The following is a 27,739-nucleotide window of genomic DNA, read 5'->3' as shown; positions in this document are numbered from 1 at the left end:
CAATGTTTTCATGGAAGCCACTGGGAATGACAAAGAGATTTTACTCCCTCCTCATTGGCTGAGGGAACGTCATGTGCTCAACCTTCTTAACATTCTGAGCCAGTGGCTTAGAATCTTTTCAATCTTTCAATGTTTGGCTCTCCGGGGACTGAGTCGGTCACGAGATGGGCACACTAAAACATGAAACGCCCTCATTCCTGCTCTGTGGCATCTGATCACTGCCTTGTTTGAAGACCGAAAAGGCGAGTACTGTAATGACCAACAATATACATAGAGAATGGTCAATTATGCAAATTCAACGCATGATTATTATAGTGTATTCTTTGTTTAACAGCACGAAAGAAGGGCAATAAAATGATAAACCGTGCAAAATATCCGGTAGTTGTTGGGCCCAACGTTCCTTCACAGACTGGTCCTAAAACAGTCACTCAGAATCCATTGGATCTAAGTCACACCCACCACCAGAACGAGCGCATTCACACGCCTTGTTCTGATTGGCCCGTTTGTTTTCCGCCCAACCCAACCCAGAGGTGTCCCGTAACGACTCGTGCCCGGACCTGCCCGAGATCCAGAACGGCTGGAAGACCACGTCTCACGCGGCGCTGGTCCGGGGCGCCCGCATCACCTACCAGTGTGACCCGGGCTACGACCTGGTGGGCCAGGACACCCTCTGCTGCCAGCTGGACCTCTCCTGGAGCACCCTGCCCCCCTTCTGCGAAAAGAGTTGAGTAGGGTTGGGGCCCGTCCATAGGGGCGCGGAGAGAGACACACAGTGGATGGAAGGATACGTAGAGCGACGCACACTGTAGATGTGAGGACACGTGACAGAAACATAGACAGACACACCACAGATGCGAGGACACTTAAATAGATACACACAGTAGATGCTAGGTTACAAAAATAGATTCATAGATAGATACACACAGTAGATGAGGATACATAGACACACATAAGTACATTGACGGATGCATGTATAGATTCATAGACATACAGATGCATACACAGATACACATAATAGATACACACAGTGGATACATCGATGCAGACAAAGACACACACACACACACACATGTACACACACACACACTGTCGGTCTCCCACATCCACACTCATCCCTCCCTTCGTTCTGCCGTCAGTCATGTACTGCTCGGACCCGGGCCACGTGGAAAACTCCACCAGATCCCTCTCGGACCCTAAGCTGTTGGTCGGGACCACCATTCAGTACACCTGCGTCCCCGGCTTCGTCCTGCAGGGCGGCGCCACGCTCACCTGCTACGGCCGGGAGCCAGGCACCCCGGTGTGGACCTCCAAGCTCCCCCACTGTGTCTGTGAGTAGGGGCCGCCAGACTGGAGCTCCGGCCTGGGGAAAGCCCTGGGTGGGAGCCCCAGACAGAGAGCGGACAGGAGGGTTAAGGTGGTTTATTGAAGGGCATACATTATACCACCAGCTAATAGCTGACGGATGGCGATAACAGTTCTAACAAATGACCCATAATAGCTATTCAATCTTTCCTACAGCCCATTTAAAGGGGACATATTATACCACCAGGTGCGATTAGCCATTACAAGCCGTTTTGAAAAATGTGCAGCTTCTGACATCACAGGTGGGCGTGTCCACCTAGATGTGTGCTGGATAGATCAGTCTACCAGCCTACCCAGTGGACTGTAGCAAATGTTGCTCATCTACCCGTCATACATCTAGGTGGACACGCCTACCTGTGATGTCAGAAGCTGCACATTTTCAAAACGGCTTGTAATGGCTAATCGCACCTGGTGGTATAATGTATCCCCTTAAAGGGGCTGTAGGAAAGATTAATAGCTATTATGGGTCATTTGTTATAACTGTTATCGCCATCCTTCAGCTATTAGTTAGTGAGTTGCTATGTGAGAATAATTTCTCACAAATTCCACAGACCATTTAGATTTAAGACTCTCTCTGGTTGTCACTTTTTATACGCTCCCAGCGTATTCTGACCAATCAGGGCGTTTCTCCCTTCATTTGTTCGGGGATCCATCTTGCCTGTCAATCACAATTGCTCAAATGCAAAACTTCTCAATGGTGGAGAAACGTTGGGTTGGAGAGAGCAGAGAGGGAGGGGAGGTATTTTGTGGATCTTTAGTTTGAAAATCATGCTCTCTTCTATATTTTTTGCTCTCTCTCGTCAATTCTTGATTCTTACCTCAAGCACCTTATTATACACATAAAAGCAAAAACCTCTAAAATATTGCAATATTGATGATTAAAACAAACATAGGGCATTATTATTATATGATGGAATATTATATATTGCAAACAGACAGGTAGATTCATTTTGTAGACACAAGCAGTGCGACGGCCCAGAGAAACCTGATTGACATTCAACAACAGCATCTAAAAATATTGCACAGTTTCTACTTTTGATATATCCCTCAAAAATCCAACCACCAAACAACCCTTAGCCAACAAGCGGCTGGCCAGAATGTTTCTGTAGTCAGGTCGTGATCTAAACCCCTTATGTTTAGCGGATACTGCAGTATAGACAGCCCTCTGTGTAGAGCCCTGCATCATCACGTAGAGCTGGTCCTGAAACCACTGACTTTTGCCCTATCCAATTACACGCGGACGGGCTGTGTGATTTATTTAGTGATTTATCACAGGAACCACGACTGGCACCCTCTGTCCCCACCGACCCTGGTTTGTTTGTGTATCAGAGTGTCAGCCTGTGTGAGGGTGTGTGTGTGCGTGTGCGTGTGTGTTTGAGTGACGTGTGTGTGTGTGTGTGTAATGGTTTGTGTGTTTTTTGATGGTGTGTGTGACGGTGTGTCTGTTTGTGTGGGGTTCTGTGTCTGCACGCGTCAGTGTGTTTGTGTGTGTCTACGTGATCCGGCGTGCGGCCATGATTACTAAGTGTTTTATATGTAAATAGCATGCTAATGTATGGCGGCCACCTGGAGAAGGGGGCGGAGATCTGCCATGAGTCATGTCATCAAACCAGCAGCCAGATGCTGTCACACCTGGTCGCCTCGGCCTCCAGATGGACGCCCTTATATGGGCATTCTCTCCCCCTCGTCATTCCTGATATGGTCATCACCTTGTCTCTTGTCATTTCTGGGTGGTTTGCTACAGCCGAGGAGTCCGTTTCCTGTGAGAACCCGGGTCTCCCCGACAGCGGGTACCAGATCCTGTCCAAGCGGCTGTACCTGCCCGGGGAGTCCCTCACCTTTGTCTGTTACCAAGGTTACGAGCTGATCGGCGAGGTCGCCATCAAGTGCATCCTAGGAAAGCCGTCCTTTTGGAGCGGACCACTTCCACTCTGCAGGGGTGAGACCAAACTCAACGCGGAGGGGGGGGGTTCTGTTTCCGCTGTGGCCTGGAATGAACCACTAGCTGTTTCATGCATAACACGTTTCAGGCATGCATCGAAAGAACATTTGTCAAATTATACTTCCTGACCCCCATGCTTACTGATATGATATGAATTGAATTACCCCCCCCCCGCCCCTCCTACTCTGCATGCGAGCTGCGTTTTTGGTTGGTCACAAAACAACAGCAACAACAACAACATCAACAACTTTGAGAAAGTGCGAGAGGTGACTGTTTTGAATTGCAACTGACGGAGTGATGTCTTGCAGCCCCCCATAACTGCCTTGGCAACCATGCTTTGGAAGGTGAGTTTGTACTGTTGCTATGACCTCTGTGGGCGCATGTGTGTGCGCACGTGTGTATGTCCGTCCGTGCGCTCTGCTGCTGCTACTGCTGCCTTTAAGCAGTGCTCTCTGGGTCTCCCTGCTGGTCTGTTATGGGAATGCCCTGCATTGCACCTCCACTGTGATCTTTCTTCCTGCATCGCTCTGCTTGTAATGATTTAAGTCATGTGGTGTTTTTTATTTTGTGTCATTTATGACTGTTTGTGATGTATAGTGATGTAAGTGTTTATTTCTGAACTATCTTGTGATGTGTATTTGTATGCCATCTAATGTTTACGTGTATATTTTTCTGCTTCATAGTGTTTATCACTATATTGTTCAAGTAATGTAGAAAGTCTTAGTGTGAAAGTGTTAATTATTCCATGAACATCATTTAACCGTTTTTGTACGCTATAAAGTGCTTTACATATTTTATAGTTACTTACTGTTGAAGGATACTAATACTTCACACTGTAGTTGATATCTCTTTTACTGCTTTCACTAATATTAATGCATCATATGTGAATATTACAATAACCTTCATTAGTATGAGGAGTGGGGGTGGTAGTAGGAGCCGTAGTTTTGTTAGTTGTATACCTCATATTAACGGTGTGATCAGTATTATGATCAGTGTTCTCTCCCTGTTCCCTGTCATCCTGTAGTTGCAGAAGCTCCAGCGAGTTCACGGTTGGACGGGGGCAATATCGCCCTGACTGTCTTCATTCTGGTCCTCCTCCTCTCTGCGCTGCTGGGAGGGGCTTATGTCTACATCACCAGGTCGGTCCTCCAGCTTACAGCCGCTCCATACATCTCTTAAAGCTTGCACTGATAAACGGACGGTGTAGCGGACAGGCTGTTTAGCGGACAGGCTGTTTAGCGGACAGGCTGTTTAGCGGACAGGCTGTTTAGCGGACAGGCTGTTTAGAGGACAGGCTGTTTAGCGGACAGCCTGTTTAGTGGACAGGCTGTTTAGCGGACAGGCTGTTTGGTGGACAGGCTGTTTAGTGGGTATGCGGTTTAGTGGACAGGCTGTTTAGTGGACAGGACAAACCCAGCCGAAAGGTAACTGGGTTTGAGCCTCAATGTCCGCAGTGTAACCTGTAGGCGTCTTAAAGCGGCCTCTGTACTGTCTAACCCTGTCCTGCTCCTTAATGACCTGTCTCTGTACTATCTAACCCCGTCCTTCTCCTTAATGAACGGTTTCTGTACTATTTAACCCCGTCCTGCTCCTTAATGACCTGTCTCTGTACTGTCTAACCCTGTCCTGCTCCTTAATGACCTGTCTCTGTACTATCTAACCCCGTCCTGCTCCTTCATGAACGGTTTCTGTACTATCTAACCCCGTCCTGCTCCTTAATGACCTGTCTCTGTACTGTCTAACCCCTTCCTGCTTCTTAATGACTTGTCTCTGTACTGTTTAACCCCGTCCTGCTTCTTAATGATCTCTCTCTGTACTGTCTAACCCCTTCCTGCTTCTAAATGTCATGTAATTGAATTCACTGTTAGTCACAGTTAGATAAAAGTATTAGATAAATAACAAAACATTAAATAGTTTTGTAGTCTCCCAAATCAGACAAGCTCAAGTCTGGGTAGATTCTGGGCGATACACTTTCCTTCGCTTCAACACTGTCTCGACTGCCAACTGTAGAAATAAATTCCCCATGTGAAAGCTTCATCCATCCAGTGTTTCCAGCCCGGGCTCGGAGCTGTCTCCCCTCTGAATCCATAACATAGCAGGAAGGCTGGAGCCGGGAGTAATAGTATAATAACTCGCCTGTCATGTCTTTGTCTGCCCTGTCAGGTGCCGCTACCCAAGCTCTAACCTCCGGCTGCCTCTGATCTACCCCAACCCCTACAGACACATCACTGTGGAGGCAGAGTTTGACAACCCCCTCTATGAGACCGGAGGCGTAAGTGTTTCTGGGCTAAGCTCACTGCTGCCTACTGCCGGGTCAATTGGCACACATGCTGTGCCAGACTGTGCCGTTAAAATGCTGCCTTTTCCAAATCGTTAACCGCACACACTCAGGTCCAAGTCAAGCTGACCACAATGACAGTGTTAAAGGTATAGCTCAACGGATAGAGCAAGGCTTTAACACTGCCAGGGGTTAGTGGCTTTATAAAGAATGTATGCGCTATTGATGTATGAGGCTTTGGATTAAAGTGTGCACCGTATGACATTTAGTATACGGTACATAACTTGAGGTTATATACTGCTCCTCTTTCTGATATGATACGCCCAATGCCACACAACCTTCAGCTGACTAGGCATACAAGTGAATCACTTCTTCTGGCTCATAACTTACCTAACCACAACTTTGGTGCAAATCCCCCACACTGACACACCTATGGACAGACACAGAAAACAGACACACAGACAGACAGACACAGACATGCTGACATAGACACACAGAGGGAATGACATACTGTTCAAGGGAATCAAGTAATGAGATGGTAATACAAAAGTTACATCTCTGGTCTCTCCCTCTCTCTCTCTCTTTGTCGCCACAGGACACTCGTGAATATGAGGTATCAATATAATATCCCTGACTACCTAATTATCTGAAACAAGAGCCACTACCTGACTCCCCACTTCTACACTCCTCATCCTCCTCCTCCTCCTCCTCCTCCTCCACCTTGGAATCCTCCCAGGCAGAGCTGATGTAAATAACTACAGATGATGTCCCTTCCTCTGCCATCACACAGCCATCCTCTTCTCTTGTACTTTCATACGACGACAGCTTCTACAGCAGACAGAGAGGGACCGTGTTGAGGGAATAGGAGTGGTTGATAGAAGAGGACCGTAGAGGGGGAAATAAGAAGTTTACGAAGGAGGAGACGGAACAGAAGACCGGAGACGGAAAATGAATGATGCACTTGTAAAAAATGTGTTGTCCGTTTGCTCAGCTGTTATTTAACGGGAAGACTGGTAACGTGTAAATAAACGGCACGACAAAGACGACCCCACCGCACGCAAGAGTGAATTCAAAACGGCAAATGTGAAATACTTAGCGAATAGGAGCTCTGAAATAGCATAAATCAAAAAATTATCATATTGGGTGGGGGGGGGGCTTTTTATTTTTTTAATAAACACTATTTCACCAGCCACAGGCCCACATCACGCAACGGCAACATGGGGAAAAATACGGGATGGTAATTTGCGGGGCTTTTCCCGCCAAAAAAAGCCCTGTTTGTAGCAAGAACGGCTAGTCCGCTAGCTACTTAGCGTCACTACTACGGCTACCATTTTGTTTCCTAATGTTTGTAGAATTCAAAATATCCAGACGGATTTGTCAACACATCTGATTCGGTTATTGTCGAATTGTATGAGGAAAAACTATGAAATAGTTTGTGGAGAACGGGAGTTTATCGTTGAAAACTGCGTACCCCGGAGTGACGGCACGTGGCAGCAGCAGCTCAACCAACCAAGAGGATGTATCTATTTTAATGTATATGTGATGTTTTATGCAAATTGATAAATGTACATTTTCATTAAGACAGAAAAAATGCCTATACAATTTGCGTAAATAAATGGATTTTTTTAAATTAAAAAAGTATTGAAGAAACAATATGTGTCAACGTCTGTTATTTTTCAATATAACTCGCAACAAGATCCATGAACATTCACAGTAGCAGCGGTAGAATTACCTCAATGTGTACAGATAGTATAGTCATAGGGGACAGAAACAAGTTTGGCTACTGACTGGCACCAATTTTATCTGTTTATTCAAAGCTGCCCAAATATGAAATCCAGAACACCTAGTCTAGCTAGCTTCTCCCTAGCGGGAACAAGATGATATCTCAACGCTTCAACTCACACAAAGATGAGCAGAATGAAGAAAACTTTACTTGTTTTACTTTCACAGCATATTTTGTATAATATTAAGTACACAAAGTATCTGTGGATGCCGATTGCTATTGTAAGGATTAATTGTCTTCAATTGCTTGTGTGTGATGTGTTCCATTATTTAACCTCCATTTTAATCAGAGTTAGTCGCTATTGACAATATGTAGGCCTAAATTGTCCCCTGACCTTTGTTCTGATCCACTTATCCCAACCCTCCAAACCTCCTCTTGTACACAAAAGGAAAAAAAACATCCAAAAGTGAAAGTTGATTGTCAGAACTAGTTTATTAATTAAGCCACATTTACATCAATGTTTCATGTACATTTAACATTTTCCAGAAAACTCTCCATACGGTTTTAGACATAAAAACATAGCATAACACAAATCAACAAACACAACGAGATTAGCAAAGATGACGGTTGGGGCTGGCAGACTTATGCAGTGTGTAATTATGTGGACTTTTGGTTGTTTCTTTATAAAGGCCCGAGGAGGACCATGGGTTATGCAGTAGCCTATCTTTATAAAACACTACAATCGCTCTTTTCTTCTTTTCTGTTCAAAAACACATTCTTTGAGTGTTAGATTTAGGGGAAAAAATACAAGTATTCGATTTTTCTAGTAGCATAATGTATGCATGGTTTTGAATTTTGGACTTCATGGTCCATATACTACACACTACACTTTCTATTGAAAAAGCCTATAACCTTTATTATTTTCTTAAGAAATTGAACCTACACTAAGACAACCACAGCAAAGGACATTACTTTGTGCACGTGTATGCACGTACAGTGTACATCGTGACTGTCTCAGGGTGACTTTAACACGATGGACTCACAGAACGGTTTCGCCGCATGTGCTGCGTGGCCCCGAGTGTGTGGCCGGGTTGTCCCGCACCGCCACAGAGGAGTCTGTGTGTGGGTGGACGGTTGGAGGAGCGGGGCGGGGGGGGTCGTAAGCTGGGTGGACGGTGACCCTGGACACCGTGCTACGGCTACCGCCAACGCTACTGCTATCGCTACCGCTATGCGGCCGCTGGTAGCGGTAGGAGAGCAGCGAGCGCTGGTGCTCTGTCTCCACCCGGATGCTGACCTGCGCGGGCTGGGGCGGGGGGGTTGGTTGGCATGGCGACGGCGGTGATGCTGAGCAGGGTGGCGCTGGTGGTGGTGGGACGAGCCGGGGGTCCCAGGCAGCACCCCCTGTCAGGTAGACCGGGTTGGCCTGGGAGTGGGCGGGTGAGGGAGGGCAGATCATCAAGCGTAGCGTGATGCTGGTGAGGGGGGAGAAAAGGGGAGAGGAGGGCGAGAGAGGAGAGAGAGGGAGGATGGTGGAATGTCATTTGTTGGACCAGTGGTTCTCTTAACGGGGGTCTGTGTACCCCTGGGGGTACGCAGAGGGATTGCAGGGGTGAGGCTACTTGGAAAAATTAAGTCTTTCTGAATGCCAACAAACAAGCTCTGTAAAACTTTCCTGTAGAGGAAAAATTCGTAAGTGAAGCCCCTTTTTCACTAACCCTTGACCCTACTATAACAGAATTGAATGTTCTGTGCTGGTGAAAGGGGTAATGAAACAAGGCCTTGTGAAAATATTGAGAGAACCACTGGACCATGCTACGCTAGTCCGCTTCTCTCCCTCTTCACGCATCCACACCCATGTCCATCAAGTTGCAAGTGAGGGGAGGCAAGGGGGGGATGGAGACGAGAATGGGGGGGGCGAAGATGGGGGCAGTGGAGACAAGGGTGGGGGGAAGGTGGGGGCGGTGGAGATGTGGGTGGGGGTAGAGTGTAGGCACCGGAGACAAGGTGGGGGGGAGGGGGGGGGGAAGGTGGAGGTCCAGAGGGATGGAATGTCTTCTTGCTCAAACTTTTGAAACTATAATACTTGCTGTCCTTTCCAAACTTGATATCTGAGGAGGATTGATTATGGGACAATATCCACGGTGTTAGTATGTCAATGATTATTTTTTACGAAACTGAAGCCAGCTCCGTTGAGGCAGGGAAATAGCTGCTGTAAAGCCAGCCATGCAGAGACGGAATCACGGGCATGGACTGCATTTGAGTTATAAAAAAGTGGGGCAATATTTAATTAAAATCATACTAGTGTTTAATAAAGAAAACGTGCAGTTTTACCGTTTCCATTTTCAGACACTGAAAACACTAGCAACACACCATCCTACATCTTTGCTTCATAATTCATTTTGGGTGATGTATATTCATATTAATTTTTGTATTCTGAATATATTATATTTCAACGGGTCAAGGGTTATAGAAGAAATGGGAATCTGGACTCTTTCATACGTTGATTCATCGATTCAATTCGTAGATTGAATTAGTTCTGTGAATATAATAAACGCTGAAGAAGAAAGGAAATCTGGTACTTTAAAAGAAACAACCAAAATGTAATTTTAATATATCCTAGTCGAGGACTCCAGAACAAGGGATCACTGATTGGCTAGAATGATCAGGCCTTTGTGACACGTACATTGTCTTGCTGCGTCATCATGACTCGGTCTGTTTTTTAAGGTCATTAAATCACCGGAATGTTGGTGCAATTCCATTCGGATCTCGAGAAAAAACAGTGACAGGGTGTTCTTGTGGGTTGTGTGATAATAAATCTTTGCTTCACTTGTTGATTGTGATGAGGGCAGCACTGGGACCAACGGTGACAACAAAACAGCTCCCAATGTTTCCCTCCCATAAACTATCAAATTTGAAAGACTCACATACGATAATAATGAACAGCATTAGGACACTGGAGATGCAATTGAATTAACTCATGTTTGTGCTCCAGAAAATAATCTTGATGCAGTCACTCTAACTGTTGTTACTTTTCAATCTCCTATTTACATATGTTATATAATCATAGCTCTATTTAATAAGACATTTATACCAGGAAGTCATATAATAAACAGAGGAACGTAATCATTTTAAAACCTTGGCAACCGAACAAAAAACAATTAAGATTACAAAATAAAATAGATCAAATAATATTTGTATATAATATCAATGTTATGTGTTTTATTATAGATATCATATTAATATCATCTTATCCTACATTTGAGTAAGGCATCACTCATCACTCTCTCTTTCTACCTCCCTCTCTCTACTTCTCTCTCACTGTGTGACTAAAGTTAGCTGTTTAGGTGGTCGCTCTCTCTCTCTCTCACTCTCTCTCTCTCTCTCACTCTCTCTCTCTCTCTCTCTCTCTCTCTCTAACTAACAGGTGCATGGTGTTTGGGTGTAGTGGTTGCGTCCCATGCCAGAGCTGTGTCTACGGGGACAGACAGGATGTGGCTGTAGGGCACGCGGAGCTCCAACACACAGTACCTGTGGTCAGCGTCCGGAGTGGTGGCTACCACGGCCGTGTAAGGGCTCACTCCCTGGTGACAAGAAGAAGAAAAAACACAAAAGCACACCCAAAGCACAAAACGGTCACACAGAGGCAAACACACACACACAGAAAAGACAAAGTAAAATCTCGGTGCTGATGACATCATTACAATTGCTTGGAGCATAGGCAGCAGCTATTGTGAGAGTATCAAGGCTAGCTCTTTAGTATTTGCACTGGTCTGCTTATCCATTAAATGTTTGATTCAATCATTTGTGTTGATATAGGAAGGAGTAATAATTCATGGTGTGCATATCACCATCATCTATACAAATCTACAAGCAACCTATTCCATATCATTTCTGTCCCTTTAACATAAATAAGAACATCCCAAGAGGACTCCGGTGACAAGATGACTGGGGTACAGAGCGACACCACAACAAACGTACTCACTGTTAAGGGGGGGTTGGGGATAGGGTCGAAGGGGTGACGGGGGCGCTGTCTGAGTGTGGAGGTGGGGTTATGGTATCCATTGGAATCGTCACAGGAGGAGGAGGAGGAGAAGAAGGAGGAGGAGGAGGATGTGAGGCCTTGGACTGAGACAGACAGAGGGAGGAACCGCATGCAGTGAAAAAACCTTGCTCGTAATGCTTATAACCAATGGTATGGGGAAGACTGGTTATACCAACAAACCCGGTTCTAGAGAGAGGTGTATACAGAGGTATATATAGAGGTGGGGACATGTGCACTACAGAGGGGTGGGGGATGCACTAGAGTAGCAGACGCGTTTACGGACAAAACGGTGTGCTGCCGCAGACATACTGTTGCAAATAAATAGGTGTGAGGCTCTAACTATGGAGGTGGATGAGTGAGGTCATAGTGGAAGAGGTGGATGAGTGAGGTCATAGTGGAAGAGGTGGATGAGTGAGGTCATAGTGGAAGAGGTGGATGAGTGAGGTCATAGTGGAAGAGGTGGATGAGTGAGGTCATAGTGGAAGAGGTGGATGAGTGAGGTCAGAGTGGAAGAGGTGGATGAGTGAGGTCAGAGTGGAAGAGGTGGATAGGTCTTAAGAATGAGGTCATATGATAAACGAAGGAAGATAAAGGAGGTAAATGAAAGTTGGATAGAATGAGGTCATAACGGAACAGTTAAAAAAGTGGAGAGAGCAAGGGAAGGCAGACAGGCAATAGTAGTAGTAGTTGTTATACAGTGCCTTTTCAGCAACACTGTGGGACAAAGAGGAAACCTTTATTAGTCAGACAACACGGACAGAGTAACAAAACGGTAACAACAGATGGAGCGAAGAGGGCTTATTCACGAATCTGCAATCTGCAATGTGAATGCATTTTTAATCATGATGGAAGACAAAATGAATCTTAAGAACTTGAGTTAAAGGACGGAATTCTGTGTGTGGGTATGAGCATGTGTGTGTGAGTGCAGGTGTGCGTGTATGGGCATGGGAATGTGTATGTGTGTGTGTGTATGTGTGTGTGTGTGTGTGTGTGTGTGTGTGTGTGTGTGTGTGTGTGTGTGTGTGTGTGTGTGTGTGTGTGTGTGTGCGCCCCCCTCACCTCTTCGTCACTCTCGGGCTCCACCGGCCGCCTCTTGCTCTTCTTCTTGTCTCCGTCGTCCTCCTTCTTCTTCTTCTCCTTCTCCGGCAGGATGTCGTCCAGCCAGGCCAGGTCGTGTTGGGAGAAGATCATGTCCATGAGCTTCCGCACCACCATCAGACCCAGGATCTACAGGGAACACAGAACCACAGAACCACCAGAACCATCAGACCCAGGATCTACAGGGAACACAGAACCACCAGAACCATCAGAACCATCAGACCCAGGATCTACAGGGAACACAGAACCACAGAACCATCAGAACCATCAGACCCAGGATCTACAGGGAACACAGAACCACAGAACCACCAGAACCATCAGACCCAGGATCTACAGGGAACACAGAACCATCAGACCCAGGATCTACAGGGAACACAGAACCACAGAACCACCAGAACCATCAGACCCAGGATCTACAGGGAACACAGAACCATCAGAACAGGGTCTAGCCATGGAGCTGAGGGTTAAAAACACATAGCCACAATGTGACTGAGGACCCTCTGCCCTGAAGTTGGGTTATTTTGTACAAACACACACAAGCTCACACACAAGGACATGGACGCACGCACACTCAAACACATTCCCACATTGTGATTGATGAGGAGTATTAACTGAGTGCAGGGATCCCTCCCTCCCTCCCTCTCCCTCCCTCTCTCTCTCTCTCTGCGCAGCACTCACCATGACTGGGAAGATGATGGCCAGGAAGGTGGACTTGAGGGTCCAGAGGACGGCCAGGCAGATGATCTGGACCAGGGTGAAGAGGTGCACCCGTCTGAGGGGCACGTGGCGCAGGAAGGAGAAGTCCGGCTGGTGCTTGGCGGGCATCAGGTACAGCTTCATGCGCTCCCAGAACTGGTGGTAGAAGTAGTGTGCTCACTAAAACTGCAATGATCCTGGTCAGTATTCAAACAGGTACTTCATGTTGTGCCGAAATGAATAACCCGGCTACACTTCTTGGCCAAAATAAATGAAAGAATCAGACCAAAGTATCAATATAAATCTCATTCAATCATTTGTAACGCATCTGCATGCTGGTGTTTCTAGAATCTGGGGGTCTGGACGGTGGACCCCCCGTATCCACGGCAACACCTACCTGAATGCCGCTCAAGGAAGCCACTCCCATGTAGAGGAAGACCCCGTAGAGCACGGGCATCGGGATGTACTGGAGACACAGCACAGAGGTTCAGTAAACACACCAGGGAGGATAATAGGAGAGCGTGAACAGTTCAGGTAGCGGTGTGTGTTTTAAACCACCGACCTGAAGGACTGGAGCCAGGAACACAGAGACTCCGGTCAGAACAAACACCAGAATGCCCGTCAACCTCTGCTCGCTAAGGTTCGGGGGAATGAGACAATTTGATGATACAACTCCAGTGTAAGTGAGTTAATACGTTAGATAGTTAGTCAGCAGGCAAGATATTAAGATAGTGCATGAGTTAATTATTAGAAAGACAACTACAAAAGCAAATCATTTTAATACAAATAACAATAGCGTACAATGAACAAAACGACAGCAGGGGAGGGGGGGGCGGGGGGCTGCTTACCGGACGCCCAGGAACTGGGGCTGTTCCCCGGGGGCGCTGGACTCGCTCTCCATCTTCAGGGAGTCGATGTGGGCGATGGAGATGACGGTGGCGGCCACGTACCAGGGCAGGCCCATGAAGGAGCACACGGCCATCAGCACCCCCACCCACAGCAGGTCCAGGTGGTAGCCACAGCCCTTCTGCAGGGAGCCACGCGCATAGACTGGGTCAGTACTTTATACAGTGATCATTAGTTTATGAACTACATGTATTGTATTTATGTATTATATTTATTAAATTACAATGGGCACTCTTGGCCCATATAAGACGACAAACAATAACTTTAAGAGGAAAAACAACCTAGATATTTTAAACAAAATACTACTTCTTTAATAATAGAAGGAAAGAACAATTATTAACCTCCTATTAAAAAGGTTAGTGATGAAGCGTTAAACATGTGAGTACGTCCGGAAATATGTAACATGCTGTTGGTAAGCTGTTGAAAAATGGTGTAATGGTGATTAAGGGCTATACAAATACAACTGAATTGAATTGAATTGAATTGAAAACATTTGAAGGAAAGATTTCCCGCCTTGAGCTTGTTCTCCTTGCGGTTGACGATGACGGCGCTGATCTGCTGGTCCATGAAGATGAGGATGGTGACGAGGAGGGCGGGCACGAAGCTGGCCACGTACACCCACCACGGGTTCTTCCCGAAGGGCATGATCAGCCAGCCGCGATCCGGCCGCGTGGGCTACAGCACACACACCGTACACACACGTGCAGATCACAAACACGCATTCGCACACACGGTACACACACATGCAGATCATACACACACGCATTCGCACACACACACAAAAATGGACGCACACGCACACACACACATACACACACACAGACACAAACACAAACACACACACAGAAACCCACATATAGACACACAGACACACACAAGCACACACAGACACACACACACACACACACACACACACACACACACACACATAATGTTACAAGATATATACAACATGTGAATACAAAAAACATCATGCTTGCACACAATTGACCATGCACCAGTTTGCTAAATTAACATAACATTGATAAAGAAGGCACCACACACACACACGTGTATGCACACATGCATACATGCACAAACACACAAACAATAACATGGTGAGCTTTAACAACAAACACACATGCTAATCTTATCTCAAACACACTCTACTGACAGTACTAACTATATTTTCAGAAGGATTTCACAACAGGATACCTTGACTTCTGTTGGGACAATGAGTTTGGGAGTGTCTAAGCCCATCAACATGTCCAGACCCACGAAAGTCATGATGGACATGAATATGGCAAAATCACTGATTAGCTTCCTTAGCTAAGGATCCGGTAGCGTAAGAAAAACAAGTCCAGACACAGGGATATAAACACACCGGATACAGGGATAGAGAGACCAGACGCAAGAATATATACAACAGACACAGGGATGGAGACACCAGACAGAGGGATAGAGACACACCAGACAAGTACACAGAGTCACAGATTGGATGATTGGATTTTTTGAATAAAAGAGGTAGGAGGGTACATGAGGATGGACAGAAGAGCAAGTATTAAGAAAGAGTGAAAAGAAAAAATGAATGCAACATTTACCAAATCATAACATGTTGATCAATATTTATATGATTTCTAAAAGTGATATCATCATAAATAATTATAAAATTATATTTATTTCAATATCATTCAAATGTTATTCACCTTAATACACATCATCTCCTCATTCACTCCTAGCCACTCATTTTCTAAATCCTCTCAACATATACAGTAATCACAAGTATAGTCAACGACAGGACCAAGGTGGCCCCTGACGGGACATGGGGAGAGAGGGGAGGGGGAGACAGGGGAGGGGGAGACAGGGGAGGGGGAGAGAGGGGAGGGGGAGAGAGGGGAGGGGGAGACAGGGGAGGGGGAGAGAGGGGAGGGGGAGAGAGGGGAGGGGGAGACAGGGGAGGGGGAGAGAGGGGAGGGGGAGACAGGGGAGGGGGAGAGAGGGGAGGGGGAGACAGGGGAGGGGGAGACAGGGGAGGGGGAGAGAGGGGAGGGGGAGAGAGGGGAGGGGGAGACAGGGGAGGGGGAGACAGGGGAGGGGGAGAGAGGGGAGGGGGAGACAGGGGAGGGGGAGACAGGGGAGGGGGAGAGAGGGGAGGGGGAGAGAGGGGAGGGGGAGACAGGGGAGGGGGAGACAGGGGAGGGGGAGAGAGGGGAGGGGGAGAGAGGGGAGGGGGAGACAGGGGAGGGGGAGACAGGGGAGGGGGAGAGAGGGGAGGGGGAGATTGGGGAGGGGGAGACAGGGGAGGGGGAGACAGGGGAGGGGGAGACAGGGGAGGGGGAGAGAGGGGAGGGGGAGAGAGGGCAGGGGGAGACAGGGGAGGGGGAGAGAGGGGAGGGGGAGAGAGGGCAGGGGGAGACAGGGGAGGGGGAGACAGGGGAGGGGGAGACAGGGGAGGGGGAGAGAGGGGAGGGGGAGACAGGGGAGGGGGAGACAGGGGAGGGGGAGATTGGGGAGGGGGGGAGAGGGGAGGGGGAGAGAGGGGAGGGGGAGAGAGGGTGTGGGTTCAGGGAGGGTGTGGGGGACATGTGGGACCTTAATCTGGGTGGGAACGTGCAGCTTGGGGGTGTCCAGCTCCATCAAGTAGTCCAACCCACAGAACACCAGGATGGAGATAATGATGGAGAAGTCGCTTATCAGTTTACGCAACTGGAACACACGTTGAGGAGGAGTAGAGGAGGTGGAGGAGGAGGAAGAGGAGGAAGAGGGGTAGAGGAGGGGGAGGGTGGGAGGAGGGAGAGGGTTAGAGGAGAGGGGAGAGGAGGAGAGGAGGAAGTGGGGTAGTGGAGTAGAGAGGGAGAAGGAGGAGGGGAGTAAGAAGGGAAGGAGAGGAGGAGGAGAAGGAGGGGGAGGGGAAGGAGAGGAGAGGAGACGGGGTCAGGCTCATACAAAGTTTAAATAACAATGAGATCACAGACACACCCAGGGAACAGTTTGCTTCAGGATAATTATGTCCTCCGGAATCCTCTGTAACAATAGGACATACTAGCTGTAGGCGCTACATGGCGCTATCCTCCTGCCTTACCGTGGTGGGGAAGTAGCGGCTTGACTTGAACTTCTTGAGACTGACGGTCATGGAGTAGGTGCCGAAGAACAGGATGAAGGACATGAGCGCCAGGTCAGGGACGTACTTGCAGGCACTACCCACCAGCGTCCCGCCGTACTTCACACACTCCTTCTTACTCAGGAAACCCCAATCCATGTCTGTCAGGTTGTACTACAGGGACAAGAGAGGGAGAGAGAGAGAGAGAGAGAGGGAGAGAGAGAGAGAGAGAGGTGGCACAAAAGATAGAAAAACAAACAGAAGTGATAACAACAAGAAAGACAGAGGAAAGTATATAATAACTAGGGAGATAACATTCCAAGCAAGCCAGTCGGGGCTTCCTGATTGGTGGATGCATACACACGCGTTCTTTGATATAATACATACTACGTGATGCACATTATCTCTTCATTCACTTACCAACAAAGTCATGTTGTCGTCAGCAAGGGGAGCTGAAATGTTGAAGCCCAATGTAGAATCTACCCACAACACAGAAGCAGACGGGAAGGAAGGAACAAAAAGAAAAGATGTAGATGGTTGACCAATTGGGAATCCCTTCTTTGAAAACAAACTACAATCATTGGGACAACTCATCCCAGGGCTTTCAGACTACAGGGGGCTCTCCCCGCTTTTACAACGTCAACTTCAGACGTCTCAGCATTTCCCCAAAGAGCCTTACAAGCAAGGCTGAGGACGATCAAAGCTGGAGTGACTGAGTGCAGTGTAGTAATAGCAAGCTGTGTTTAATATAGGAACTAAGTGACTGCCCTGTGTCTTGGGACACCATGGAAGAAGTCCTGGTTCCCCACAAGGACATATCGTGATAAATCAGGTTGTGGAACCCCATTGGATACTCACTCAGGAAAAAAGGTCAGCCAGTGTGGTGCAGCAGAAACAGACCAGAGCAGTAGAAAATGTCACTCACAGTAAAAGACGAATGGAATTAATGGAAGAAGTTGAACTAAATAAAAAAGAGACTCACTGGGATGTAAATTTCACTATTGATCATTTCACATCTCCATTTCAAATATGTTATTCCAAGCAGAGATGTAAATGAACATCTTCGTGACCATATTGGCCTTGAAGACTCACCCTGGTCTGGAGCGATGCATTCACATTTATATGACGTGATGAAGTCGGGCTTGAACCCTCGGTTGATTGGGTAGTATTTAAAGGATCCGACCTGTTGAAATAAATGTGAAATAACATACATTGTTCAACTTCACTTAGCAAGCACCTTTTTCCAAAGCAACCTACAGTTCACTTTGAGATAGCCTACATGTCTTAAGCATTAAGGACATTAAGGAGCAGGTTGGGGTTGAGTGCTAGGGTGTCATGCTCAAGGATTCCTACAGGTCCCTGAGAAAGGACACTAGGATTCAAACCCAGAACCTTTTGGCTTGGAACAGCCCCCTAAACGACTAGTCGACGATCCCACAGTTGTAGTTTATGCAGCCACGTATTCTGTAGTAATAATAATGAATCAACAATAACACATTGTAGTTATCTACTTGTCAAGGTCCAAGCCATAGAGTGAAATTTTCGGTGGCACACTTGTTCACCATGACGCGTCACCCACCATCTTCTTGATGGCGTCGGAGATGAAGATGAAGGAGATGAGGCTGGAGAAGCCCTCCTCTGTGAAGCGGGTCATGTACTTGATGATGTAGCTGGCGTCCGTGGCCACCAGGAGGAAGCACTGCAGGCAGGAGTGGAGCCCGATCCACAGCCGCAGCTCCATGTAGTCGATGTCGTTGTTCCTGTGGGACACAGAGGAGACACGGTGGGTGGGAGAGGCGGGAGTGGTTCTACTACTGCTGTTTTGTCATGGGTCTTTACCCACGGTGGACGCAGTACGTAGAGGGGAGGGATTCTTCTACTGCTGTTTTGTCATGGGTCTATACCCATGGTATACAGTATATAACAGTACATTGCGGACATAGCGAGTCAATTCCAGTTCTGGAAACACCCTAGCCACTACTACGCTATCCTCTCTCTGGTTAAAGGATATTCAAGGCCCCTCTAGTTAACCACAAAGTGTGACATTGGTTCACTCTTCAAACCTACTTCAGAATTGACCCTAAATCGACATCACGTCCCAAATCAACCGACCAGCCCACCCGGTGGACTGAACCAACTGATCTGGTCTGATCTGTCCATCATGCATCAACCATGGACGCTTCCATTTGTGATGTCACAAGTTCTGAAATGGCTTGTAATCGTAAAAACCCACCTGGTGGTAAATAGGGACTCTTTACATCATCCGTGTGACACAAAAGTACATGAAGGATTGATTACTTTGTGTAGTTAGTTTCACACAAGGGGGAAGACCCAGGTCCGACCTTACTTGCTAAAATCGTAGAGTAGCTTCTCGAAGATGAGGATGGGTCCGGTGGAGCTCAGGATGATGAGGGGCTGTCCTCCGAACACACAGAAGACTGTCCCCGCCAGGGCGGTACCCAGGAAGCTCTCCATCACACCCTGACAGACAGACAGACAGGCAGGGAGACAGACAGAAGGAGAGAGAGTTAGACAGGGACACAAAGTCCAATCCCATGATACACCTGACCTCCTCCATGACCTAACCTTACCTGGCCTCCTATATCCCCTCACCTCACTTATCACCTCACCTTACCTCCCCTCCTCCATCACCTCCTATATTTCCTCTAAAAACCTAATTTCCCGTCCTACATTATCTCACCTCACCTTTCCTCACCCCACCCCCTATATTACCTTGCTTCACTTCCCCTAACCTCACCTCACCTCCCCTCCTACTTTACCTCACCTCACCTCCCCTCCTACTTTACCTCACCTCACCTCCCCTCCTACTTTACCTCACCTCCCCTCCTACTTTACCTCACCTCACCTCCCCTCCTACTTTACCTCACCTCACCTCCCCTCCTACTTTACCTCACCTCCCCTCCTACTTTACCTCACCTCACCTCCCCTCCTACTTTACCTCACCTCACCTCCCCTCCTACTTTACCTCACCTCACCTCCTCCTTTACCTCACCTCCCCTCCTACTTTACCTTACCTCACCTCCCCTCCTACTTTACCTCACCTCCCTCCTACTTTACCTCACCTCACCTCCCCTCCTACTTTACCTCACCTCACCTCCCCTCCTACTTTACCTCACCTCCCCTCCTACTTTACCTCACCTCACCTCCCCTCCTACTTAACCTCACCTCACCTCCCCTCCTACTTTACCTCACCTCCCCTCCTACTTTACCTCACCTCACCTCCTACTTTACCTCACCTCACCTCCCCTCCTACTTTACCTCACCTCACCTCCCCTCCTACTTTACCTCACCTCCCCTCCTACTTTACCTCACCTCACCTCCTACTTTACCTCATCTCACCTCCCCTCCTACTTTACCTCACCTCCCCTCCTACTTTACCTCACCTCCCCTCCTGCTTTACCTCACCTCACCTCCTACTTTACCTCACCACACCTCCTACTTTACCTCACCTCACCTCCCCTCCTACTTTACCTCACCTCACCTCCCCTCCTACTTTACCTCACCTCACCTCCCCTCCTACTTTACCTCACCTCACCTCCCCTCCTACTTTACCTCACCTCACCTCACATCCCCTTCCCTCACCACAGCCCTTTGTCTCGCTGATTACCTGGTAGTTATTACCTGGTAGTTATTACCTGGTAGTTATTACCTGGTAGTTATTACCTGGTAGTTATTACCTGGTAGTTTTTACCTGGTAGTTATTACCTGGTAGTTATTACCTGGTAGTTATTACCGGGTAGTTATTGCCTGGTAGTTATTACCTGGTAGTTATCAGTGGCGTCTCCTAGCAGCCCTCCAAAGGTGATGGCGTTGGTGATGCATCCCAGGTAGATGAAGAGCACGGCGGAGATGGACTGGACGTGGAAGCCCTCGTAGATATCGCTGCAGAACCACGGCGCCTTCCTCTTGATGTCCAGCCACAGGCCTCCACAGAACCTGGCACAGGTATGACTCTGATTTGTGTTTGTTTGATGTTCGCAGTGTTTCTAAAGGTCAAACATAATGGGTCTCTTTCACTTTCAAACGTCCGCACCACGCAGCCATGTGGTCACAATTAAATCACTTTGTATGCTACAGGGGTAAACTAAAGCACGTTAAGGGCTAAAGTCAGCTGAGTACCCAGGCTAAGGCCATACCTCCCAGTAAAGGCCAGCTCCTCGCCCAGTTCATGAGGAGCGGGCATCTCGTCGTCTTCTCCCCCCGCCCCTCCACCCCCGCCGGCCGAGCCGTTCATCTGGCCCAGCTCGTTGATATTCAGCACGGACTTCCTGTGTGGACAGGAAGTTGGGGGGAAATTAGAGCTCGGAGATGATGGGACAGAATGTATTGTTGGAGAGACATGGTGCAGACAATGGAATTAAATCTAGAAAATTGTAATTTGTAAATTGAGCAATATAAAAAGTCATACAACTATACATGCTTAAATAATTGTTTTTTAAATATAATGAAATGTCAATCAGAATATGTAGCTATCCTAATGTGCAAATTAACATCTTAATACATTGAAATCGAAATATGTCCATTAAACAAATGACGCATGCAAATCACAACGTGTGTGTGACACAATATGAAACATAACAGTAATATGTAGATGAAGTCGACCGCTGGCTGACCTCATCTCAGCGGAGGGGACCTTCTTGGGGGGCTCTATGCGTATCTTGGGGTCCCACTCCCCCGGAGGGAGGACAATGACCTCGTCCAGGAACTCATCCACGCCCGCTATCAGATCATCACGGTCCCTGGCCTTGTAGGCCACGTCGCTGAACAACTGAGGGGAAACCGTTGAAACAGTTGTTATGGACAAACGGTCCTGAACAGGCCAGCAACCGGGCGTAGATTTCTGTACGAGGTGGTGTGTGTGTGTGTGTGTCTCTCTCGCTCACATCGTCCACCATGAGCGTGGCGATGGCCCGGCCGATCTCGTTGTAGGCTTTGGTTTTGCCACGAGGGCCCAGCAGGATGAACAGAAACCTGTAGATACATGGAGCATATTAGTGGCAGTAGTAGTAGTAGTAGTAGTATAAATAGTAGTATTAGGAGTACAGGATTGAACATTTGATATATTTAGATTTAATTGATCATCTTGCTAAATCTTCAATATTGGGGCCTTAAGGCGAACTCTCCACATTCAAGCAGAACTGAAGGCCAAGCCTATCAAAGCATTGGCTAGACTTGGAACGTAGTAAAAAGGCACAGCCTTCTATAGTACTGCCCAATGTAATCGAATTACAAATCAGGATTGTGCTCATAAGAGGCATAAGTCATGCAAAACAGAGAGGGAATGTACAGGAGAAGAAGGAAAGCATTGAGTATCGAGGGGTATTAACGCCACGCTGACCTGGTTGGAACGGGGACCTCGGTGAGGCCACCCAGGGTCGTGGCCTGGGCCAATCGCACAAAGGCGACGAACGGTTTCTCCAGGAAGTCGACCTCGCCAATCAGAACGTTGGACGCCTCGGCGTCACGCGGAATCTTCTTCATGAACTTGTTCTTCAGCTGATGAACACATTTCATAGATGCACTTACACAGTCTTTTTTAAGAAAACAGAAGGTTTCACAAATTTGAAACACTTGTACCTTACTTACACCCAACCTCCAACCCTACACCACCCAACCTCCAACCCTACACCACCCAACCTACAACCCTACACCACCCCAACCTCCAACCCTACACCACCCAACCTCCACCCCTACACCACCCGACCTCTGACCCTCCAACCCATCTTAATTTTGAAGCACATGAGTGTTTGGTACTTAGTTCAAATCTCTAATCTTCTAATGCTGCCTTCAGAGTCCACTTGCCAGCTAGACTCTCTCCCTCCTCCTCTCACCCCCTCTTTCTCTCTCCCTCCTCCTCTCACCCCCTCTTTCTCTCTCCCTCCTCCTCTCACCCCCTCTTTCTCTCTCCCTCCTCCACTCACCCCCTCTTTCTCTCTCACCTTCTCTCCTGCGCTTTCTGTCTCCGTCTCCCACTCTATATTTATTCTATGATCAAACTGATGTCAAATGCATGTTCTCTGACCTAATTCAGCCTTTTAGAATATCAGACCCTGCTCAAAGGTGTGGGAATAAGGGACCTGGCGGTTACCTGGTCTGTGCTCGGTGTATCTGAAATATCATTCATGCTCCTGCTCTGTGCCGGATCTACAAAAGCAAGCAGATACAGAAGGAAGGAAGGAAATAAACAAATGCAAATGCCTTCCCTAAAATCCCCCAATTGTAGTCCAGCCATCCAAACAGGAGTTTGATGTTAGTTGATTGAAACATCAAGACAGTTTAGTTTTTGGCTTTTACGTGAATACAACTATTCCTCTTTAATGAGCAGATACAGAGGTTTGAGCTCCTGTTTTGGGTGAAACAGAGATTATTGGGTTATTCTAAGTTGTTCAGCGTGACCAATTGTTCCCTTGGACAATAGCGGCTCATTTCCTTTTATTTCCAAGTGGATTAGCGCACAATAGAAAATAAATACAGGACAAAAACCAATCCCACGCCAGCTCACATTTTTCACATTTCCATTTTTCTCCCATCACTCTCATTCAAAGGGAGAAAAATGGAAGGAACCAAATGTTGAAATGTTGTGTTATTCTGTGGTGTCAGAAGAGAACCAAAAAGAGACAGCAATTTATGAAGACGTGAGCTCAAAGGTCATCATGTAAGATGTATTGTGTGTGTGTGTGTGTGTGTGTGTGTGTGTGTGTGTGTGCCTGCGTCTGTGTGTGTGCCTGCGTCTGTGTGTGTGTCTGTGTGTGTGTCTGTGTGTGTGTCTGCGTGTGTGTGTGTGTGTCATGCATGTTCCATATGTGGACTCACGCAGGCGGCCGAGGCTGCTGGACTGGCGAGTCCGCAGGTCCTCCGTGGAGCGTTGGATACCGGAGGCGGTGCTAGTGCTACGACTCAGGTTAGCTTGAGGACTACGGTCTGCACAGCGGCAGCACAGAGGTTAGCACAAGACAGTGGATCAGACATGACTGTTATCACCCACTGGGGAAGAACGAGGGTGAAGTCATGGAGGACTTAGAAATGAGGTTAGAATATATTGTCATTAGGTTAGTATAGACTGATTTGGAATACAACAAAATAATTTGGTATAGGAAACATCCGAAAAAGGATGAGAGAATTGAACCCACGGACACGCACACCCACGCACACACTCTTACTAGGAGTAGGGTTGGAGGGCTTCCCGATGTCTGCCAGCGAGCGGTGCATTGCCTTCTTGGTCTGGTGTCTGTGTTTCCGTAGCAACACAAAGCTGATCTTGTCCTTCACCTCTGGACCAATCAGACCATCTGCTATCTGCCGATCCACGATCTCATCTGGGATCAGATGCAAACAGTTAAACTGACAGAACGAGCTCCAACATATCCAACTTAAAGGGCAACCTAATCCCCTGACCCCACTTTAAAGGAAGGCCTCCAGGGTTTGGTTCATTGCCGGGCTACAGCTACTTCACTTCACTCTCTCTAAGCAGAAGATGGGTGAGTCGCATCATCGCTCAATCAGCAGGTGAGAGGGTAACCCTATCAGGCATTAAGAGGTGATGCATGCATTTGCATGTTTTCCTTACATTATTCCTCTAATATAAACCAATGTACAGGTGGGGTTGGTATTTGGATTTATTAATACATTTTATCTTGGTATGTATTTTATTATATGGTACTATTGGATCCACCCACCCACCCATCTGGGGCTCAGGGGAGCCATTATTATTATTGTTATATGCTGTACTATTGGACCCTCCCAATATCTGGATCGGAGCAGCTGTTATTATTGTATATATATGGTACTAGTGGACTCACCCACTATCTGGGTCAGAGCAGCTGTTATTATTGTATATATATGGTACTATTGGACCCTCCCACTATCTGGGTCAGAGCAGCTGTTGTTATTGTATATATATGGTACTAGTGGACCCTCCCACTATCTGGGTCAGAGCAGCAGTTGTTATTGTATATATATGGTACTATTGGACCCTCCCACTATCTGGGTCAGAGCAGCTGTTGTTATTGTATATATATGGTACTAGTGGACTCACCCACTATCTGGGGGAGAGGGTCTCTCTTATATATTGTACTTTTGAACCCAACTGCTGTCTGGGGCAGAGAGTAGCCGTCATTAGTACATGTATGGTTCTATTGGACCCACCCACTATCTGGGGCAGAGGGGAGATGTTATTAGTGTTATGTATGGTACTGGGCGACTCACCCACTATCTGGGGCAGAGGGTAGCTGTTATTATTGGTATATACGGTACTGGGCGACTCACCCACTATCTGGGGCTGGGAGTAGCTGTTATTATTGGTATATAAACGGTACTGGGCGACTCACCCACTATCTGGGGCAGGGAGTAGCTGTTATTATTGGTATATACGGTACTGGGCGACTCACCCACTATCTGGGGCAGAGAGTAGCTGTTATTATTGGTATATAAACGGTACTGGGCGACTCACCCACTATCTGGGGCAGGGAGTAGCTGTTATTATTGGTAAATAAACGGTACTGGGCGACTCACCCACTATCTGGGGCAGGGAGTAGCTGTTATTATTGGTATATAAACGGTACTGGGCGACTCACCCACTATCTGGGGCAGGGAGTAGCTGTTATTATTGGTATATAAACGGTACTGGGCGACTCACCCACTATCTGGGGCAGGGAGTAGCTGTTATTATTGGTATATAAACGGTACTGGGCGACTCACCCACTATCTGGGGCAGGGAGTAGCTGTTATTATTGGTATATATACGGTACTGGGCGACTCACCCACTATCTGGGGCAGGGAGAAGCCCTCCAGGTCCAGCAGAATGCTGCCAGTCTGCAGGCAGGTCCGCAGCTCAAACAGGCTGTGGAGCGTCAGGGTGGAGACGTGGGGCTTGCTCCAGCGCTCCCCACCCTCCTCCACCTTCTCCTCAAACTTCACCCACCTGGGAGGGGGAGCATTTAGTCACGTAGTTGTAGTTGTTGTCAATCAATTGAGTGTGTGTGTGTGTGCGTACGCGTGTGCGTGCGCTTTTTGCTTGCATGCGTGCGTGCGTGTGTGAGTGTGTGTGTGCGTGCGTGTGCGTGCGTGCGTGCGTGCGTGTGTGTGTTAGTGCAGCACCTTGCAGACTCCTTCCACTCCAGCTCGTCCCCGTCCTGCTGCAGGGTGTCCATCTCGGTGAACAGGGTGGGGGTCGGGATGCTGTCCTCTTCTGCCAGGAGCTGCCGCAGCCGCTCTGCCGCCGGGGAGACTGGGGGGGGGGGGGGAACCACAGTTCAGAGGGTCCAAGGCTGGGGATCTGGTGGGACCTGGGGCGGCCTCAAACATATCTCTTTGACATGAATGCAGGCCTACATGCCTTTTCTTCCATCTGTGTTGTAGTATGTTTGAGGACTGAACAGCGGTATACTGTGTTGATATAAATTAGATTTTTGTCTACATAGTGATGCAAATAATTTGCTTTCTTTCAAGGGGAATGGAGGTGTATTCATATCGCCCCCTTCAAAACACGACAGCACTTCAGAGCGCTTCACAAAGGCGGTAAAACAGATAAACCCCTTTTAAAGAGTTTCGAATTTGACTGCACCAAATATTCGGTGTGTCCTCCTGGGTCAGAAGTACCTCCCCAGGGGGGTCCCGGCATGAGAAGGTAAACCCACCTGAGGAATAATTCCCCTGTTCTGATTGGACGAAGCCTATGAAACCATCCACAAGTCGTCTAATGACCAAAACAATGTTTTCATTCTGATAATAGACACTCAAACAGAGGATCTCTGCCATCACCGACTACGAGGCGGGGGTGCAGTACCCGGTAATGGGGTAATGATCTCGTGTTAATGGAGTGTGTACTCGATTAGTTTCACTCTGCCACCATCAGTTTCCATTTGAATCCTCACCAGCCGCTGGCACTCATTAACTGTGTGTGTGTGTGTGTGTGTGTGTGTGTGTGTGTGTGTGTGTGTGGGGGGGGGGGGGGGGGGGGGGGGGGGGGGGGTGCGCTTATGTATTGTGTGTGTGTGTTTGTTCACTGCTTTTGGAATTAGAATCGGAAGATAAAGTGAGATAAGGTTTATCTTTGAATATCCAGAGGCTACGTTCATGTTTAACAGAAGCGTCCTACATTATTATTGGTTTGTTAGATAAATAGATAGCAAGTGACCCTAAGAAAGTAACTTTAAAACATGAGAAACACTTGAAATGTTGTCTCAATAGCATATTGAACAGATTTGTTTTAGATTTTAAACATGCTAATGTCTTATATGTCGTCAACATGGTAATCTCAGCAATTTTGTCACTGACTAAAATAGGACAGCCAAGTGTGAAATCCTATGTTTCTGCAAGTCTTCGGCAACTGGTTTTTGAACTTTCAACTCTGCTTCAAACTCAAGTCGCGTTCATTTCTTAACTGCAAAGTATCTTTTCGTAGGCACTTTGACATCACAATGAAGGTATAAACAGCCTAGCCATGAGGGCATGTTCGTGGCAGAAGCGTCTAACGTATAGCCTCACTGCGGTCAATTTGGTAAGAATCTCTGTGGGTAGGTTATATCCATCGCCCTGATTAGAGGGGTCTTTCTGCCCTTTCGATTTTTGCGATTGTATTGCTGAGGCCA

General features: G+C 47.5%; 2 protein-coding genes across 2 annotated transcripts in view; one reads left to right on the top strand and one right to left on the bottom strand.

Annotated features, from left to right (window-relative positions):
- sez6l (seizure related 6 homolog (mouse)-like) overlaps nucleotides 1-6,207 on the top strand; it is a gene marked incomplete at both ends in the record, with an annotated part of 31,644 nt that extends 25,437 nt beyond the window's left edge. Inside the window, 7 exon segments of the mRNA XM_079755918.1 lie at nucleotides 529-723; nucleotides 1,137-1,328; nucleotides 3,107-3,301; nucleotides 3,613-3,648; nucleotides 4,329-4,443; nucleotides 5,468-5,576; nucleotides 6,178-6,207. Of these exon segments, the coding sequence (XP_079612044.1) occupies nucleotides 529-723; nucleotides 1,137-1,328; nucleotides 3,107-3,301; nucleotides 3,613-3,648; nucleotides 4,329-4,443; nucleotides 5,468-5,576; nucleotides 6,178-6,207 (872 nt within the window).
- A 17-nt stretch (nucleotides 6,208-6,224) lies between these two features.
- Nucleotides 6,225-27,739, bottom strand: part of slc4a5b (solute carrier family 4 member 5b) — a gene marked incomplete at both ends in the record, with an annotated part of 24,905 nt that continues 3,390 nt past the window's right edge. Inside the window, 26 exons of the mRNA XM_079755917.1 lie at nucleotides 6,225-6,410; nucleotides 8,486-8,780; nucleotides 10,837-10,889; nucleotides 11,329-11,406; nucleotides 12,410-12,577; nucleotides 13,127-13,300; nucleotides 13,542-13,610; nucleotides 13,707-13,779; nucleotides 13,993-14,171; nucleotides 14,564-14,725; nucleotides 16,622-16,735; nucleotides 17,112-17,303; nucleotides 17,550-17,608; nucleotides 18,222-18,312; nucleotides 18,709-18,889; nucleotides 19,477-19,610; nucleotides 20,912-21,086; nucleotides 21,287-21,418; nucleotides 21,764-21,918; nucleotides 22,034-22,121; nucleotides 22,489-22,646; nucleotides 23,239-23,294; nucleotides 23,964-24,071; nucleotides 24,311-24,466; nucleotides 25,910-26,070; nucleotides 26,247-26,376. Coding sequence (XP_079612043.1) covers nucleotides 6,225-6,410; nucleotides 8,486-8,780; nucleotides 10,837-10,889; nucleotides 11,329-11,406; nucleotides 12,410-12,577; nucleotides 13,127-13,300; nucleotides 13,542-13,610; nucleotides 13,707-13,779; nucleotides 13,993-14,171; nucleotides 14,564-14,725; nucleotides 16,622-16,735; nucleotides 17,112-17,303; nucleotides 17,550-17,608; nucleotides 18,222-18,312; nucleotides 18,709-18,889; nucleotides 19,477-19,610; nucleotides 20,912-21,086; nucleotides 21,287-21,418; nucleotides 21,764-21,918; nucleotides 22,034-22,121; nucleotides 22,489-22,646; nucleotides 23,239-23,294; nucleotides 23,964-24,071; nucleotides 24,311-24,466; nucleotides 25,910-26,070; nucleotides 26,247-26,376 — 3,527 coding nt within the window. The remainder of the gene's footprint in view (nucleotides 6,411-8,485; nucleotides 8,781-10,836; nucleotides 10,890-11,328; nucleotides 11,407-12,409; nucleotides 12,578-13,126; nucleotides 13,301-13,541; nucleotides 13,611-13,706; nucleotides 13,780-13,992; nucleotides 14,172-14,563; nucleotides 14,726-16,621; nucleotides 16,736-17,111; nucleotides 17,304-17,549; nucleotides 17,609-18,221; nucleotides 18,313-18,708; nucleotides 18,890-19,476; nucleotides 19,611-20,911; nucleotides 21,087-21,286; nucleotides 21,419-21,763; nucleotides 21,919-22,033; nucleotides 22,122-22,488; nucleotides 22,647-23,238; nucleotides 23,295-23,963; nucleotides 24,072-24,310; nucleotides 24,467-25,909; nucleotides 26,071-26,246; nucleotides 26,377-27,739) is intronic.

This window comes from Pollachius pollachius, assembly GCF_949987615.1.
Source record: "Pollachius pollachius genome assembly, chromosome: 18".
NCBI classification, from domain to species: Eukaryota; Metazoa; Chordata; class Actinopteri; order Gadiformes; family Gadidae; genus Pollachius; species Pollachius pollachius.
The sequence above is the reverse complement of the archived record's forward strand: the minus strand, read 5'-3'. Positions and strand labels throughout refer to the sequence as shown.